Consider the following 19,232-nt stretch of genomic DNA (forward strand, 5'->3'; position numbering starts at 1 on the left):
GTTACAGTATGGGACAATAACAATATGGGAGAATTGGATATGGCTACTCTTTAGTGTCCATACCTGTAACAAATGATATCCGCAGACAAGATAATACTAATAAGAAAAATAATGCTTGGAGGATCATTGTCTTTGCTCCTGGCTGATCAGATATTTGCAACACCTGAGTTTGGTTGGTTGTCATGGTAAAGAATATCAAAGTGCCTCACCCACGGCTCCCAGTTGGGGGTTTTCTGCACCTGGCAAAAAAACAGTTAGCTGTCCAATTTCTCCAAGAGGTATTGGGTACATATATTTAGCCTGCTTTTTGCTATCCAAAATCAGCCTTCCATTTAATATCACAATGAATTATAGATGCAACTTGTCTAGGCCAGCTAGCATTAGCTAATCTCCTTAGCTGTACTTTTTCCTCCAAATAGTCACATCTGAATAAAACAAACAAATATAAAAACAGGATGTCAACAACTAAATGCCAAACTTCCGTCTTGGATGTGTGGCACCCACTTAGTTATATTTCTTGGCACTTTTTGATCACGAATGACAAGGAGAAACCCGTTCCAGTTTAGTCACTGTTGGTCACTTTTACTGAACCTTCATGCTGTGCTGTTTGGAAAGAACAGCAGTTACTAGAGAGACACAGATTAATTTCTTGCTGTGCTTCTCCCTACGCTGAATCATTACTGCTCCCCATCAAGGCACTGCCAGAGAGCAGTGTGCCTCATTATCATATAAATTCACCAACAACTGAGAAACACGCAAGCTCCCAAACTTATAAGTGCTCACACAAGCTCAGTCACAGATGGCATCATTCATTGTAGGTGGAAATGTGTGTCGATATCTGAATGTCATTAAAGACGCATTCATACAAGTAGGCCAATAACGGACGAGGGAGAGCAGAAGAGTATGTGCTTTCCATCAAAATGAAAGAAACTAAGTGTGAATAGCAGAGATGACTGAGATGCTGTGGCACACAAGGCCGTGATATCATTCAGGTGTCGTGTATCTTTCCAGCATATGTCTAGCATCACCTTTTGTTTCCACTCACTCCTGCATGGCAGCTGTGCCTCTCTGTGATTGGCTGAAGGGGTTGACGGGCTCCTCCAATTGGGAATTGTATTGCGTCAAAGTGTTTGTCCTTAAGGCATGAGAGCAGATGATTTGTATTTGTTGAAATGTTTTCTTGTTATGCGTGACTTACATAAGATACTGAAGGTCACATATTTGTGAGGTCGCAGAAAAATAATTATATTACAAATATAATAAGGAATTAGATTAACTTAAGATTTTTGGTTGCTATAGTCTTCATCCTTTTCTCAACCTTATTTGTATAAAAAACCTGAAAGAAAATATATTATCCTAGCTACAAGGATTGGTTTATCTCAGACCTAATACTGGGTATCTCTGTTTTGTATCAGCCTGACAGTCAGAGCTAGGATTAGCTCACTCTTTGAGTCTATATGCATGTCTGGCTAAAAAAAAGCTGTTCCTTCCTGATCACGATACCTTTTTATAGTTAATGTTAGTTTTGTCAAAAGTGAAACTGATTGAAAGTGTTTGAAACCGTTTCAATATTTGCTTTACGTAGCGTCAAACCACTGACAGAAGCTGCTCTTTCTTACTTTTACCTCTCACTCAGTGAGTTGACACATACAACAGCACTCAGGAACCTGTGCCACATTGTGATGTTGAAGTCTTTTTATATCTATTGTGAAATTTAAATCAGCTATTTAATAGCCTTAAATGTAATATTTATGTAATGTTTTATGTACCGGTAAAATGTAATATTTTCCTGTTATGACGGGACAACCCCATCTTCTGTTGATTTTCTCCCTTGCAAATAAGCTGAAGTTATTGAAATTGTCGGAGGTGCCCCCTTCACAAATGCAGTGTCTCAGAGGTGTAATGGTTAAAGTAAATTGATCTGCCTAGTTTGATTTGCCGAATAGATTCACAGTGACACTGGGGGTTTGACTTGAGAATCAATTGACAAATTGCCCCCCCCCCTGCCTCTCATTGTTGTGGTTGTTGCCTCAGTACAATGTGTGTCACCTGGTATTTTCCAGTGTTAGACACACCCAGACTTTTTCCAGCAAAGCATCTCTCAAGTCTGTTGTTTTTGTCTATTTAGGTGTGAATTTGTCTCGTTACACCTGTGCACTTGTGAGAGCATTTCACATTTTTTGAGGTGCGGTTTGGTTTAAAGTTAGTGTAAAGATTGGGCCGCCTTCACGTTGAAGGTTCAGGTTACCCCTATACTGGTAAATGATTAATGCTCTGGGCGATCAATGGGGCAGTTGTGTCCTCACCAGTATAGCACATGTGTGATAATGTGTGCTGCTGTGCTGTAATACTGATTTTATGGGTGCTATTATTTGATAAAGAAATGTTAATGATATGTGGCTTTGTTTTTATGTGTCCTGACAGCTTTATGTCCTCACTGTTGCAAACTCCTTATCTCTAGATGTGTCCATGCTAGTGATATCAAGCTAATTATGTTCACTAAGGTCATGTTCTCTCTCTCTCTTTTTTTTTTTTTTTTTTTTTTAAATGACTCCAGCCAGCCTCTTGATGTTGCTGTGAAACATAACCTTAATTGCATGGACTACAACAATTAATATATAGTACAATACAGACTAATTAGTTTGAGGAAAATGGCACATAGATAATAAAACAGCAAGTGATACCGTCCTGCATTATACAGTGGACAGGGTTGTTAAAGACTTGGTCTAAATTTAACCTGTTTGACTATGTTATTTCATTGAGGGAAAATAAGATGTGTTATCTGTCTACTGCTCATTAAGTGCCCGTAATTGCACTTTTGTGCAGATCATTGGCAAAGTTAATTCTCTTGACTGCCATGTTAAGTGGTCTGGAAATGAGCTATTAGCTGTGTGTAAAACCAAAAAGCTTGTTGTACTTATGAGCTTAAATGCAAAGCTGCAGCATTATTGACTATGGGGTGTATATATACAAATCCAAAAACAACTTGTTCACCCACCTCACAGGTGATTTTCTGACATTGTTATTTCTGCTTTAAACCCCTGCAGAGTGATCAAGGTGTCCCTTGATCATCTATCAAAGCATAAAAGCTTTTAGGGTCGAGTTTTCTAAAAAAAATCATAAAAAATGGGAAAATAAAACACAAAAAATGCATAACTAATGTGAAAATACACATTTTTTCTTATGCAAACCATCAATCCTCTTTTAGCTTCTTACCTCTTCTTTTTTTTTTTTGTCAGGGTCTAGATGAGGAGGCGATTGTTGACCACGGAAAGACGAGCTTCGCCACTCTCTCAAACTATGAGAAAGACGATTTTGAAAGTAAGTTTAAAACTGCCAGACCACAAGTATTTTTCTTGCAACTATTGATATTTCTTGTGCTTTACTGTGTAATGGAAATGTAGGATTAAGCCAGCACTCATCAGGTGGAAACACTTTCAAGATTCAAGTAAAAGCATCTTTCTTCAAGTGGATCCATAACTATAACTTCCTCTCAGTATTATCTCAGTTTTAAGGCACTGCTGGAGCCCTCTGCTTTCTGTCCAGCTAAGCTGTCCATTTTTTTTCTTCTCTTCATGCTCTTTCATCTCCTGCGCCTTTTTTCTGTTGTCTTTGCTCTCGGTGTTTGTCTCCATCTGTTAGACTTGTGCTTGTGTCCCTTACGCTCAATCCTTTTCTCTTGATTTTAATCCTCCTCCCATTCAGATCAAAGAACGATGACTCATCTACAAAGAAAAGGGTATTGGTAGCAAATGCAGGGTGAAAATGGGGTGCTGTCTTTTTGCAATATGGCTCCTTTGTCGCAGTAACAATAATGAAGAGAAGATCAAACTGGTGTGGGGTGTCACGTTTATGGTTTTCCTCCATATTTTTTTTTTTTATTTGAAGCTCTCAAAAGAATAGGAAAGAAATTAATTGCCTTTTTTTCTTGAATGTGTGTGTCCCTGGAAATATGATACTGCTTTCACAGTGTAAACCTTTTTCAACATAGTTTAGTGTTTTTTAATATTAGTGTTTAATTCCACTTATATCCCTATATAAGCTCGGCAACTTGCAGATGTGAAGCAGGAGCCTGAGAGGAGCGTAGAGCTTTAAAAGCCAACAAGAAAATCACTCCTTTGGCTATGTTTTTAAAGCTTGGCAGCTAAATTTTTAATTAACTCTAGCCTGTACATTTTATAGTAACTGATGGTTGGTGTAAAGTGCATTATTGTAGTGAAGTCTGAAATGAGAGCATGGATGACCTTTTCAAGTGAGAACTTGAATGGTATATGTGCCGTGAGATCTGCTCCACAATCTAATTATTTTTTTCTATAAGTTAAAAATTTAAGCTACCGATATGCAGGAAATGACTATAGCATTTCCACTCTGCACAGTTGCAGTGTCGGGATTGTCCACGAAAAAATGCACAAAATAATGTTGCTGCACATGTGGTTTGTGAGCTGTATGCTGTCGTTATACCCGAGGAGTTATACCTCGAATCTGTCAGGTTTGCTAGATATAGAACTGTTACTTCTTTATCCGAAGAGAAAAAAAGTTCAAATTTTATGTAGATCCATTATAACAAGATGTATAGCAGTTGTGGTCATTTAAACTTGAGCCAGGATTTGTTGATTTAAAAATCATATCCTCATATATTGAACAATAGAAACAGATTTCTATAATATTTGTTATGTGTAGTTATTTATTCACTCATTTATGTTCTGCTTGACTCTGGATCTGCTGGTTTTTGTGTTTGTGGCTTCCAAACAGGTGTGTTGGGAACAGGTAAGTTGCACCGTGTCCTCTGGCAGACAAATGATTATGTTAACATGCATAAGGAGGTTGAATGGCGTTTCTCCCCTCCTTTTATTTCCTACACAAGCAGACAATAATTAATAAAATTTCAATGAATCTCTTTTTTCACATCCAATTATTGGTGCTGGTAAAGTGTTTGCAGATTAGAAGCTGTGTCACAGTGTAATACAGTGTGTCAATAGATATTGCATCTTTACTTTTCCTAGGCCACAGAGCAGTGTACGTGGGTGTCCATGTTCCTCTTGGGAGGGAGAGTAAGCGGAGGCATCGCCACAGAGGACACAAGCAAAGAAAGAAGAAGAATAGAGATTCCGAGGAGGGGAAAGAAGATGGCAGGGATTCTCCTACTTATGGTTGGCGACTATTTTGAACTTAATTGCAATTTCATCCATATCACATGCCATTTTTTTTTTACTTTTCTTTCTCTAGTCTGCTCTGTTTTCTTATATCCCATCCCACAGTATTGTAGCTTGCAGCTAGTGTGTACCTTTGAACCTTACCTTATCTATTACCGCACACTAATGGGCTTCCTTCACATATTAAATAGAATCTCCTATAATCTAGAATAGGTAGAATCTTTTAATATAATGAATGAAAAACTCCACATAAAATCTTTAAGTAAAGCATCCACAAAAAGCTTAAGTTAAAAAAAAAATGTAGCCACTGTGTGCAATTAGATAATTACTTTTGTTTAACCCTCTGATTTTCTCCATACGTCAAACAGTGCAGCTCTAAAAGGCATTAAAGGCCGCTGTGAACGGCCTCTCGCAGACTGAAGGCTCCGGCATTTTAAGTGATGTGCGTACGCATTTGTGATTGAAGTTGCTGCGTCATTCCAGCTGTAAGACTCGTAAGCAACCAAGCAGTACTTTGAACTCAATGAAAGACTGAATCGAGCCTTGTAACAGTGCAACTAACAAAAGATACTTTTATTTTTAAAGCACGGTTTTATCATTTAAAGTGTCAATATTCTGAGGTAGACTTTTTGGGATAGGACTAAAAATGTGTTTTATAAAAACAGTTTATCACAGTGATACAGAGATGACAAACTAAAACACTTCAGTGTGTTCGGGATGTTTATAAAAATGTTTCAGTATCTGCTTTTGCTCCAGAAAATAAATGTTTTTCAGTTGGAAATCAAGTGTTAATATTGAGTGCGTAATAGACACCAAATCACCACACAATGTACCCTTGTGTTAACAGAAAGTAACTCACCCGTTTTCACTCCAACTATTTAATTTCTGCCTCCCTGTGGAGTTTAGTCTTCTAATATACTTTATCTATTTCCTTCTTCTCTGTGGTTTCAGATATCCTAATACTGTATCTCTTAATTCAATCAGACATGAAAAGGAAGTTGCTAAAGCGTCCGAGTTTTATTATTCTCTTTAGCACACTTCTTGGTATTCTTCCTCAAAGAAAAGCAATTACATAGATGTTTGTCGTGACCAGCTACACATAGACGCAATCCATCCGGCTTTATAATTGTAGATTTAATCTCTGCTTTCACAGAGCATTTTCCCACATCATCCTTTAGAGTTGAAATAAACATTTAAGAATAAGACATCTGCCCTGTGCAATTTTCTTGTGAAGTAAGAAAAGTTGTTTACATTGGGCCACTAACCAAAATGCTCTGAGTTTATACTTTATTTTGGAAACTTCTATCTTCCCTGCATTTCCTGACAGTTTGTTCAGTTTCTTTAATTTTATTGTTATTGTTATAATTATTGCAAAAATGAACCTTGGCCTTTTGTTCCACTCTCTGTTTAGACACGCCATCCCAGAGGGTACAGTTCATCTTGGGTACAGAGGATGATGACCTGGAGCACGTCCCTCACGACCTCTTCACCGAAATGGATGAGCTGTCCTTTAGAGATGGCACTGCCACTGAGTGGAGAGAGACTGCCAGGTTAGGAGGCAGATGAAAGTGTGAACAGCATAACGACCATATGAAGTTTAAAAAAGACAGAACAGAAGCCCACAGCACAGATCTATTGGCTTTTTAAAGAAAAACCCATTAATTTTCAGTTAGGTAACACCTTCCCTTTTAAATCTAAGGTCTTTTTGACAAATAATCACAGCTATCAGCTTAAGTGGCTTATTTCTCAGTAAAAAATCATTGTGAACTTTAGAATTTTTCTACTGTGAAGTACTTTAAATGACAATTGAATAATTCCATAATGCCTTCACAGCATTTTTAATGCCCCCAGAATCTGCAGCAATCCTGAAACATTTCTTTCATTGAACAATCTCAATTTTAATTTGATATTAAAAGAAAACTAAACTAATATCATACATAAACATTTCCAGGGTTGTTTGCTGTGGTTTGAAATAAACTTGGCAAAAAAAAGTAAATAAATTTGGTCGATGATTCCTTTGTTGTTACAATGCTTCTTGGCAACCGCCTGTTTGTTATAAATGGTCCCACATTTGTAAGGAAAATGTATTTACTGGTTGATCCGCAGAGTTGAGTATGTGGATTGTGCCCATGAAAAACTTGCCGAATCTTCTCTGCCAATGCCAAACGCCCTATTCTACTTTTTGTCTGGATTATTTATTGGATTGAATGATTGACGTCTGAAGAAACAAGACATATTGGCAATTTAACAATTCATTGAACAAACAGGGGCCTCAGTAGCACGTGGAAGAACCATACACTGCCACAATAGCCTGACATCTCCTCATGCTGGTCACCAGCTTAGTCAAACACTGCTGTGGGATGGCATCACATTCTTTAACCAGCATTTGTCGCAAGTCAGTGTGGTTGTCTTGGTCAGAGAATAAACGGTTTAGCATTTGGCAAGTTTCTTATGTGTGCAACCCACATACCCAACTCTCAACCTAGATTGTCAGTTGAGCAGATTTATTGACAAAAAGCATTTTTACAACAAAGAAATAATCAACCAAATACAAACTTTTGTGCTAAGTTTACGAATGACGACCTAGCTTCCCTGGCATCTCAAAGACTGACATAATTTGAACTGAAACTTAATTTGCAGTGCTTTAGAAAAAAAAAAGCATCTTGGCTGACAAGTTGCTGCTCTAAGTGGAGGAGTTTAAGTAGCTTGGGCTCCTGTTCATAAGTGAAGGGAGAAGAGAGTGGGAGATTCGAAGACAGATTGGGCCTGTGGCAGTAATCCTGATGCTGCATTGGTTCATTGTTGTAAGGAAAGGGATCAGAAGAAAGGCAAAGCTCTTGATAGTGACCAAAAGAATGAGATCACTGATACAAGCAGTGGAAATGAGCTATCTCTGAAGGGTGGCTGGCCTCTCTCTTAGAGATGGGGTAAGGAGTTCAGTCATCTGAGAGAGACTCAGAGTATACCCACTAACCCTCCACATTGAAAGGAGCCAATGAGGTGGCTAGGGCATCTGACGAGGATGCCTCCTGGGCACCTCGTGGGTGAGGTGTTTTCCAGGACACACTGGAAAGACTACATCTCTTGGTTGGCCTGGGAACGTCTACCCCTGTATAAGCTGGAGGAGGTGGCTGGGAAGAGGGAGGTGTGGGCATCCTTGCCTCAGGCTGCCCCCCCCCCCCCCCCCCCCGAACCTGTTTCTGATAAGCAGAAGAAAATGGATGGATGGATGGATGGATGGATAGCATCTTGGCTTTGCAAGCCAGCACAGACTCTTACTGAATTGCAATACAGCTTGTATGTGGGTACAAATAAAACATTGTCGTCTTTCTGTACATGTCTGTTTTTTGGCGCTTACCTACAGATGGCTGAAGTTTGAAGAGGATGTGGAAGATGGTGGTGAGAGGTGGAGTAAGCCTTACGTGGCCACATTGTCCTTGCACAGCTTATTTGAACTGCGTAGCTGCATACTTAACGGCACAGTTTTGCTGGATATGAGGGCCAGTAGTATCGAGGAAATCGCAGGTAAATTTACAATAGAGGACTTTTACATATCATTGTTATATTTTTTAGGTAGCATTGCGATTACTATGAAATGCATTGAATTTATTACAATAATAATTACATGTTTAATGGTCTATATATAACCTTCTTTGTGTGTTCTTGTGTGTTTGTGTTTTTGCCGCTGACATTGTGTGACTCAGACATGGTGATAGACAGCATGGTGGCGTCAGGGCAGCTGAAGGAGGATTTGCGTGACAAGGTGCGGGAAGCAATGCTGAAGAAACACCATCATCAGAATGAGAGAAAGCTCAGCAATCGCATCCCACTTGTGCGCTCCATTGCTGACATAGGCAAGAAACATTCTGACCCACTCTTGCTTGAAAAGAACGGTGAGATCCTACGGCGCACTCACATTTCTTTTTCTCCGATGTTTTCCACCACTGGGGAACTGTTCTTAAAAATCCACTGTTCAAATCCCTCAAAGCCAGCGTAGAAGGTGGATGGTTTAAAGTGAGTAAAATTGTTGAAGCACTCAGTCCCCTTAGTGAAAAAGAAATTTGAGTGCTAATTTATGTGCTAACCTGTATGGCTGGCCTGGCTTTGGGGTTTGAATTAATTGTTTTCACTCCTCAGGGTGTGACATTCAGGAAATAACGCTTTACCTGCAACTGGAGTCAGCATTGTGTGCATCTTTTGTTTTTTGACTAGGCATGGCCACAGTGGTGTTGCACATTTTAGGATCTTGGGTTAGATGCCTGAGGTTTTAACAATGAATGAAATATCCCATTCTCCACTTCTCTGTCTGTGGTTTTTGTTGGGCTTGCATTTTCGCAGCATTAAAACTGAAATGCAAATGTGAGAGGTCAGAATTCTCTCACGTTGTAGGTTTGTGATGGTAACAGCTGCAGTCTGAAATATGTATGTTTATATGAATGTGTTGTGTAGGACTTATGAGTGGTCTGTGTGTGACAGAGCACATTTCCTCGCAGTGCACCAACTCATCCTCGCCTGCATGCAAGCCTTTCTGAACTCGGAGCTTTGCCTCACTCATAGTGTGTGACCGGCTTATTTGGAGTTGAGTATAACACGTTGTTTGTCCCTTGTAGAGCCTCCCACATGCCTCACTGAATCATTCTTGGCTTCTTCTGCACACAGCCATGCTTTTAGCTCACGTTTATGCAAGCACGAATCTCTAACTACACCTCTGTCACCCTATCGCTGCCCACTCTTTCTTGCTGTCTCCTTCAGATACCATTTCTGTGATGTACTGCAACTTCACATGTTTTTCTTCTGTTCCATTCCTTATTCCTTGTCCCACCCCATCCCTCCCTCAATCCCCTCTTTCCCCTATTTGCTTTCCCTCTCCTCCTCCCCCCCTCCCTTATTTCTTTTTTTTTTTTTTGTTTTTTTTGTTTTGTTTTTTTTTGCCATTGTCTCCTCTGTTAGGAGAGGGCCTGTCCTCTTCACGTCTTTCTCTCCACAAGCCAGGGACAGCATCCTCCGTATCCAACCTGTCCCAGAGACGAGAGTCCAGAGTCTCCGTTCTGCTCAACCACCTGCTGCCCTCTTCTTCTTCCAACACTGGGCTTTTCCCAGGTCCTTCTCCCTTTACCACCCCTCAGGCTTTACGCCGTTCTCAGAGCCCATCACACAGACAGGGCGTAGTCCTCGGCCCACAAGGCATCCCTGAGGTTGTGGTATCTCCTCCAGAGGATGAGGACCCACCAGAAGAAGAGGCGGTATCACCACAGCTCAGCCGGCGAGCATCCTCAGCATCCCAGAGCGTTGAGCTGCTGCCCTTAGAAGGCAAATATCTGTGTAGCCTGCCAGTGTGAGTCACAGCTTGAACAGAGAACACTAGCACTAGCATGAAAGCTCTGCTCACTGTTAACTTCCAACCTTGCGTCCATCTCATAATTAATCCACAGCAAGGCTCACTCACTGAATACTGTGTATATATATCAATAAACGTTTTGACATTACTCACTGATGAAACCTCTGCTTCCCTTCCCTTCTGTTCATCTCTTCCACCAGCCTGTTCCTTTCTGCTATCTCTCATCCCTGTTTTGCCCCTTAAACTTTGCTCCACACATTTTCTAAGCATCTACGCCTTGCTTAGCTGAGTCCATCTTCACACCTTCCCCTTGTGTTTGCATAGCTACCCCCAAAATCTTGTGCCGATACTTCGTCATCTGTCTTTTCATGTTTTTGTTTACACATTCTGCTCACCATGACTCACATTTATTAGTTGAAAAACTTGTTTGAAGGGGTTTTGTTATTGGGTTTATTTCACAATGAGCAGTTTATCAGCCCAATAGGTCATTCAGTTCATCTTCGTTTTCTGCAGTTCAGAGTTGCACAGCATTAATTACGTAGGCTAGATATGTTTATAAAAAAATCCAAATGTATTAACAGGGAAAGTGTAACTCTTATCACTGGTGTCACATAAATCTTTTGATAGTGTGTTCTGTATGTTTTCTGTGGAGGTACAGCTGAAAAATGCTGCCTAGTTTTTGTAACCCACTTTAGCCATTCTTAGTGTGGGCATCGTTAACTGGAGCTGCTGGCCTTTATTTTTTTGTGCTGTCCTGCTGTTGTCAGTGACTCACAGCACTGTATAAAGAATACATTCCCATCAATTAATTGGGGACTTTTGCACAGTTAGAGCAGCACTTATTGATTGTTGTTTGACGCAAATCTTGCAGAAGCCTTGGGACATTTCTTTTGCTTTTGTGGTGGTGTTTTGGAACTAACAAAACTAGCAATACATCCTAAATCCTTTTAGCTATGAGCATTTGCCCTCAGGCGACTGCTCCTTTGATTTCACTGAAATGTCATTCAACTTGTGCTTTTCCCATTGCATCATTTGGCACCCATTCTCATCATTTGGCATCAGTTCCAAAGATAAACGTTCTTTTACCCGTCTAAGAGTGTAGAGAGAGCAATGTGTGCCAGCAGCGTGGCCAAAAATAAGCCTGTGATTAGAGCTGGTGTGATGTTACTGTATGTACCATCACACTGGCACCTACTGTGACTTTTTGTTCTTCCCGAACCAAGCGGTTTTAATTTATTATTAGACTCTGTGTGCATGTGTGTACGTACGTCTGTGTTTGTTTCATTCTGGGAATGGCTCCATTTCAAAGTATGGGCTGTTAGAATCCGCATTCAGTTGATGGGAGCTGAATCTGAAAGGTTAGGGAGGTCTTATTATAGCTGACAAGCTTCTGTAATTGTACCCCCTCCTGGGGAAATACATAGAATTAAGAGCAGGCTTCAGAGGAGGCTTTCAGGCCTTTCCACTTTCAAATCATTAAATTTAATAATGTCATCTGGTGTTGGCTGGAGGTTGTAGAAACTGTACCGTTGAGCTAAATGGCTAATTATCTAACAGCTGTATAAGTGTATATGCCATGTCTGGAGGCTATTTGAAGTCTAGCTTACATGTTACAAATACATAGAGTGAAGGTATTGTAGATATTGAGTTGACAAGAGGCTATTTATGTGTAAATGTCATGCACCCATTGAGTGTGCTCGTGTCATGTGTAAAATACCTTTACACGGGCCATTCAGGGACTCACTGCACTCCACTTGTTACACGTTAAAAGAGAGAGTTGTTGTTATTATTACAGTAGTTGCATTTAAAACTCCTTCATGCATATAACAAATTATATTATTTTAGATCTGTACATGTATTCCTACAGGTGCCATAAATGTACCCTCTAATCTTCTTTTTGTCTTTTATTGGAATTTCCGCCAGTCGGTAATTTCAGACATCTGTGCTACTTTTTTGCATATGAATGAGGTAGTGCTGTGACACCACTGTTTAAAAGGCTGGTGTGGTGGAGCATTCCAGGGCTTAGCCTTCCTGAATGAGGTGTGCTGGCAGACACAACCTAAACTAATCCCTCCCATATTTCAAGAGGCTTTGTCAGGTATGTGAGCAATCACATTTCTGTTCAGCAGTCCCAGCTACCCAGCATTCACTGGGGTTACTCCAGGGTACAGTTCAAGGGTATGAATCACTGGCAGAAATGATACATTTTCACTTTGACTTGTGGTGTATTTCGTTTTTTATGTTTGCTTAATTATTTCTTGATGACTTTTATTTTTTTGTGGAAGTGGAAATGAAGAAAAACCTGGTAAAAGAATTTCAGAGGACAGTATGCATATGTAGTCCTTCGCTTTATATGCAGCACTCCCTCATTTCATCTCCCTCTCTCATCTCGCATAAAGTGCTAGCGGTTCCTGTATCTGGTATGGCTCAGATCGCATAAAGTGTGCAACCAGTCGTCCACAGAAATGACAGTTTTAACATTTGATCTGCCAGGACATCAAACACTTCCATTCACCTTTAGAGCAAAGCCGACATGAATTCAAGCCAAGCAGGAGTAACTTCAGTGCCAGAGCATGAGCTCAACAGACTGGGAGCATTCAGGAATACTGTAGTGTCAAATATCATCTTCCCTCTGAAGAGCTGTCACATCGTTGCTGCTCTGTATCACATTTAGTGGATTTCGTGGAAGAAATCATTTCACTTGACAGAAAAATAACATAATAAAATAGATTCAACTAATCTTTAATCAGCTCTGGCATATGTTTTTTTTTTTTATTTAAACATTTGGCGCAGTATGTTGGAGCCAAAAAACTGCAGAACTGATCTGGTTGAACATTTAAAGCAAATTTCCTTAGGCCACTTAGCTAAGAGCACATACAGTGTTTAATTTTCCCTTTAAAACTGAATATAGAAATATGAAGTTGAAACACTTATTTAAACTGTAATACTAAATTTTTTTTAAAAAGTGTGATTCGCTTTGTATCAGGTTTGTTTGCATAGAGTGATTAAATTCCACAATTGCGTCACGTTTGTTGAGCCCATGCTGTAAAGTAGAAGTACGCATATCATTATATAATCTTCATAATTAGACAGGCAAATTAATGGCACTTACTTTAATTATTAAAAGTTGTTATTATCATTATTAATCTTATTACTAATCACATGACAGATAGCGTTCATGGCAGACCTCACAGCTGGTCTCCTGCCGTCATTTCCTGCCTTGTACTTACACGTTTTCTACCGCCGCTTTGTCTTTTTCTCTCCTCTTTTGCATCCCAGGACCACTGGTGTCTCAGAACTCCGTCCCAAACAATCTGGATAGCAACAAGGCAATGGATAGGCGGCCATCCAAAGTAGGGGTCAGTAGAGAAAGCAGCAGTGTCGACTTCAGCAAGGTAACCTATCCCCAGTACTGAGCACAGAAACAGTCCGTGGTGGAGGGACCCATGACTGAGCCATCAGTGTTTTTTTTTTTTTTTTTTTTTTTTTTTTTTTTTTCCCTTTTCCTCTTCAGTTTCTGGATGTTCAGTCATTTCGATGGCCTCCATTGAAAACAGCCTCTATGAGCGCCAACATCACATACCTGTCAGCCTTTTTCTTCTGGGCTCAGTAAAAGGCATTAATCATTGCTCCTCCTGTAATGGATGCAGAATAAGCATCAAAGTAAAAGTTACATAACTGTTTAGTTTTGGAAATCCGTAGCATGGCTCCCATTCATCCTACCATTTTCTAGGTCTGCATCCATTAAGTAAAATGGCAGGTTGCCATAAGCACTTGTCAATATGAAAGCATCCATAACTGCCAAAAAATAAGGTGCTGTGTTTGCATGAGTCACAGGAGATGAAGGCACAGACCCTTTTACACAGAGAGGAACAAAATGTTGCCATGCTCGGGTCTATTTTTATTTAGCGTAGCAGTAAAAGCCATTTATCTGAGGAACATAATAAGAAATGGATAAAATCAATGGACAATCTTTGCTCAGTACTATGTAGTTCTATAGGCTGCTCTCAAATCCCCTTATAATTCATTTATTATCATAGCATCCAACTGACCTGCTGCCATTCCTTTCATTTCCATATCTTCATCTCTTTTCACATGTCTGTACTTCCACTGGCTCCAAGTCTATTATACCTTTTTTAAGCTCTTTCTTCTGTGTAGATCTGTATGTATGATTTTACTATTTCACTGACTTCAGGTGGACATGAATTTCATGAAAAAGATTCCCCCGGGTGCTGAGGCTTCCAATGTGCTAGTGGGAGAAGTGGACTTCCTGGAGAAGCCCATAATTGCATTTGTTCGACTGTCACCTGCAGTCCTTATCACAGGCCTTACTGAGGTGCCTGTGCCCACAAGGTAAGTTTTTAAGAATTGTATCACATAAGGTCTTTTCTTTGCCTAAAGTTTTGTCATTAAAAAAACACACCAAATATGAAAAGTTAGTTTTTTTTTAAAGCAGACTTTTTAAATAATTTGTTAATGCTGCTATCACATCGACCTACTATAACCTGTGGATTTACCATGACTGTGATCATACACAACCCTTTGCAATGCCTGGATACAAATCTTGAAACATATAATTGGGCAAAAAATTAGTAGCATGGTGTGCAAAAATGTGGGCAACGCTTGTTTTTTTTTTCTTCTAATCAACACGGGAAGAAGTAAAGCGATCAAAAGAAGAAACAACAAGGCTGATGGCTTAACAAACAAACATAAACAATGCAAATTGTTATATAGCTATATAGCCCCGAAATGATATCATACTTCGCAATAAAGACATTAATGATGATGTAGAAAAACATACTGAATGTTTTATGGGAGATTGCAGTAAGTAGCAGCTAGTGCAGACAAAATGAAGGGCATTCTTCACCCTTATTTTTGTCACTGGTGTCAGACTGTCTAATTTGAAGTGTGAATCTATTGCTGCAAGGCTCTTGCAGTGCCATTGTAGTGATGCAACATAAGTCAATTGCAAATAAAATAAAAAAAGTACCCTAGGTTTTTTAGGTGTTTTCGTTGTTTTCTGTTATTTTTATTACTCGTACTTAACTGCTGTGTGGATTTAATTTATTCAACTTATGATAAACCGATTCTTTACTAGGACACTCTATTTTAATCTTGAGTCATATTCTTTCCTGGTTAAATAAAAATAAACTGAAAAAACTTTGACCAGTTTCTTAAAGCCTGCAAACAAAAGTTAACCACATCAGTAATTTCTATCCACTGTCTGCTCTGTCTGTCATATGGAGGGCAAATAGCCAGATCCAGCATTGCTCGGTTGAGTCATTTGTTTATGTTTGGGTCGCACCTCACCAGCTGTCGGTATCTCCTCCTCATGTGGCTTCTTAGCTTGGATGCAATCAACAGTGTATTTTTACCTCAAGTGATGAAACAAATTTGCTTCCACCTTTAATTATTTTTCTTGCACATTTTTCAAAGTGTTGCGCTTTATTGGTGGTGTAATAGCCAAAGTACTTCCATACTTGTAAAGTAACTCCCTTAGGTGAGGTTAGCTGAGGTTCTGCTCTTGATCTCACATGTCTGGGCTTGTGCTGTTGTTGTGCCCTCTAGGGAGCATAAATACATAGCATGAGATGACACCTTTTTTCTTTTTTATTTCGGAGCTACAAACCAGCTCCTCAAAAATTTAAGAAAGACTGAATGCAGTTTGTATCACTGTCATCAGTTTAAGTGTATTTAATTAATCTGTTTCTTGTTGAAAGGTTTCTTTTCCTGCTTTTGGGTCCTCACGGCAAAGGACCACAGTACCATGAAATTGGCAGATCCATGGCCACGCTAATGACAGACGAGGTGAGAAGGACACTGCCATTTATTTGAATTTTATCTTATTTTATCTTTTTCAAATGTTAATTGAATTGTGCAACCATTCTCCAAATATATTTCATTTTCTAGATTTTCCACGACGTTGCATACAAGGCCAAAGACCGAACTGATCTACTCTCTGGGATAGATGAGTTCCTTGATCAGGTGACTGTCCTTCCTCCTGGAGAGTGGGATCCCACAATTCGAATTGAGCCACCCAAGAATGTCCCATCTCAGGTAAGTTAGGATCTCTACCACATTTTATATCAGGTGTATCTACTGAATATACATTTAAGTGTCCATTTTCATTTTAAACCTAGCCTAAAATGACATGACTGTAACAAAAATATAGAGAAAATTGCCTGGGATACACTGATGCATTAATGATTCTAAAACTGGCCATAGGTGTAGATCTCTTTGTTAGTCTTGTGATAGACTGGCAGCCTGTCTAGAGTTCAGCTTGGGTAAACAGTTGGATAAGTCATTAAGAATACAACATCTTTCATACTGTACTTCCATATATACAAGTCTTATAAACAGTAACATGTTGTTTATATGTCACATTTAGCTTTATATCATCATAATCACAGTAAGAGAGGCACCTTAAACGAAGAGAGAGGCCTTAAAAGAATTAAAACATATGGAACATATTGTTTTAAACTGTCCTACCTGCAGATAAAGAGGAAAATACCACTGCAGCCCAATGGCAGTGCATCTCCAGCTGGAGAACTGGAAAAGGAGGAGGACCATCATGCAGGGCCTGAGCTGCAGAGGACTGGGAGGTGAGTATGTAATGGTGACATTATTAAACATCTATCCAGTCAGCTGCTGTTCCCTGTATGGAAGTGACTTGTTCTGTTTATTGTTCTGTTTATCATCTTGAGTTGCAGGGGTTTGTTTATGGTTCTAGGATGCTCTAAAATGAAATTTCTGTGAATTCAAAGCTATCAGCCAAATATTTTTTTCTAACAGAGCTTTTATTAAAATTTGAAATGGTATGAAATGTGAAATTTTAGAAGCACGACATTAGTTTGTTTGAGCAGATACATTACTCTGTTAAACTGAAATGTCGACATTTATGGATAACTGATACCACCTATCCACGGGCCACACACTAAGGACAATGTGTTTATTGGCAACCTCAGACTGACACACACTCATGTCTGTTGGAAGGCACTGTATTATTTACAGAGTCACGCTCCCTTTCACTGCAACTATAAAAGGCTTGTGCTATGAGCGAGCTACTCAGGGAAAGCTGAGCGTAAGACAGTACAAGAAGCTAATGTTAAGGGAAAAAAAATGAAAACACGGGCTCTGTGAAAGAATCAGCAGGGGCTGTGAAGGACAGCAAGAGAGGTTATTTCAGAGGTGTGAGGGAAAGTAAATATAAAAAAAGACCTCACAGGAAGGCTTTTGGATTGGTGTTAGAGAAAAGAGAGGAGACGATATACAAGGTGAGAAATGGATTTGAGAAATAGAAAGGCAAAGGAAAAACAGGCAGAAAGAGGCTGAGTGGTCAGTAAGTAACATCAGACAGCATCTCAGTGAAGCCAGAAACATTAAATTAGTACATTTTAAGAACATCGGTTTACAGCTGACACTGTTACAGTAAGAGTCTTTTCTTTAGTGCTAATAAGCTCTGAACCAGATGGTCACATGATCCATCACAGACACTTAGATACTTAGCTTCATATTAATTGAGTTTTTGTGACAGTAATACTCTTGAAGCTTCCACTCTTCACATTTCCTGATTGAAAATATGTTGAAGTTTGCATTTTTTTTTCTTACGGTAATTGTAATTACATTACATTCAATTTGAAAATTTCAAGCACTAAAATCTGCTCTGGGAATCTTCTAGAATTTTCGGAGGTCTGGTCCTGGATGTCAAGCGGAAAGCGCCCTTTTACTGGAGCGACATCAGGGACGCTCTCAGTCTGCAGTGTCTCGCTTCTGTCCTTTTCCTTTACTGCGCCTGCATGTCTCCTGTCATCACATTCGGGGGTCTGCTTGGGGAGGCGACAAAAGGCAACATAGTGAGTCATAAAGCTTGGCACTTAAAAGTCAGTATTTGATCGCTTCATGGGTTCCAGTGGGCGTAAAAGCCCTAATCCCTTAGTCGTGTTATAGTCGAACGTTTGGGACTATTGCTACTACATATTGTGATTTTTGCACTGGCACTTCAGATGGGTTCTGTGAGGGTATTGTGAATGACGGAAAGCAAATACCCCAGTTCCACAGAATCCTAAAAATGGCCTGTATTTATATAGCGCTTTACTAGTCCCTAAGGACCCCAAAGCGCTTTACATCCTAAACGCTCCATCGTAAAATTGTAAAGTGCAAAAATCTGTTCTTTCTACCATCCATAATAGTGTTATCAGTGTTTTCAAATAAGAAATCCATTTCACAGTTTGAACAATTTTAGCTAAATAATGCAGCACTCTTACACTAGACAATAAGATGGGATCAAATGCACACATGTTACACACAACATGTTTCTGACCTCTTTAAAACACGTGTATGAGCAATCAAAATAAAAAAAATGTTACATAAAATCAAACTATTAATACATTTCACTTCTTTCTTTTTGTTACCATACAAACTGTTTAGTATAGTGTCTCTTTTTGTGGTTCTCTCTGTTCTCTCTCACTGTCTGCTTCTCTTTCATCCAGATGTCTGTGCTAGGCCAGGGACTGTTGGCACAGACAGTCTGTGTGCTGGTGTGTGTAATGCGTCTAAATAAACTCACACGCTGCACAGAGATATGACTTCGGACAAGTCAGCAGTGTGGGAACATTTGAACAGTTTATCTAGCCTCTCAGACGCAGCCCATAATGTCTGTTTAATCAAAGCTTTATGTTCTGGTCTGTGGTCTCCTCCTCATCTGTTTCTTTTCTCCTTCAGCCTTTCCCTCTGTATCCTCC

At 39.5% G+C, this 19,232-nt stretch overlaps 1 protein-coding gene across 6 annotated transcripts in view; it reads left to right on the forward strand.

Moving 5' to 3' along the window:
* LOC146682913 (sodium bicarbonate cotransporter 3-like) overlaps positions 1-19,232 on the forward strand; it is a 63,451-nt gene that overhangs the window by 31,633 nt on the left and 12,586 nt on the right. For 3 of the 6 annotated variants that reach the window (XM_085445673.1, XM_085445677.1, XM_085445674.1), the window contains exons 2-13: positions 3,240-3,321; positions 5,004-5,150; positions 6,565-6,703; positions 8,518-8,678; positions 8,858-9,046; positions 10,104-10,463; positions 13,771-13,886; positions 14,687-14,844; positions 16,212-16,299; positions 16,402-16,548; positions 16,987-17,093; positions 18,170-18,344. In XM_085445673.1, coding sequence (XP_085301799.1) covers positions 3,240-3,321; positions 5,004-5,150; positions 6,565-6,703; positions 8,518-8,678; positions 8,858-9,046; positions 10,104-10,463; positions 13,771-13,886; positions 14,687-14,844; positions 16,212-16,299; positions 16,402-16,548; positions 16,987-17,093; positions 18,170-18,344 — 1,869 coding nt within the window. The remainder of the gene's footprint in view (positions 1-3,239; positions 3,322-5,003; positions 5,151-6,564; positions 6,704-8,517; positions 8,679-8,857; positions 9,047-10,103; positions 10,464-13,770; positions 13,887-14,686; positions 14,845-16,211; positions 16,300-16,401; positions 16,549-16,986; positions 17,094-18,169; positions 18,345-19,232) is intronic. The other 3 variants (XM_085445675.1, XM_085445676.1, XM_085445678.1) reach the window with 3 other exon arrangements.

The sequence above is a fragment of the Copadichromis virginalis genome, linkage group LG22 (genome assembly GCF_057382275.1).
Source record: "Copadichromis virginalis isolate Kocher_CV1m ecotype Utaka linkage group LG22, C_Virginalis_male_GT1.1, whole genome shotgun sequence".
Classification (NCBI taxonomy): domain Eukaryota; kingdom Metazoa; phylum Chordata; class Actinopteri; order Cichliformes; family Cichlidae; genus Copadichromis; species Copadichromis virginalis.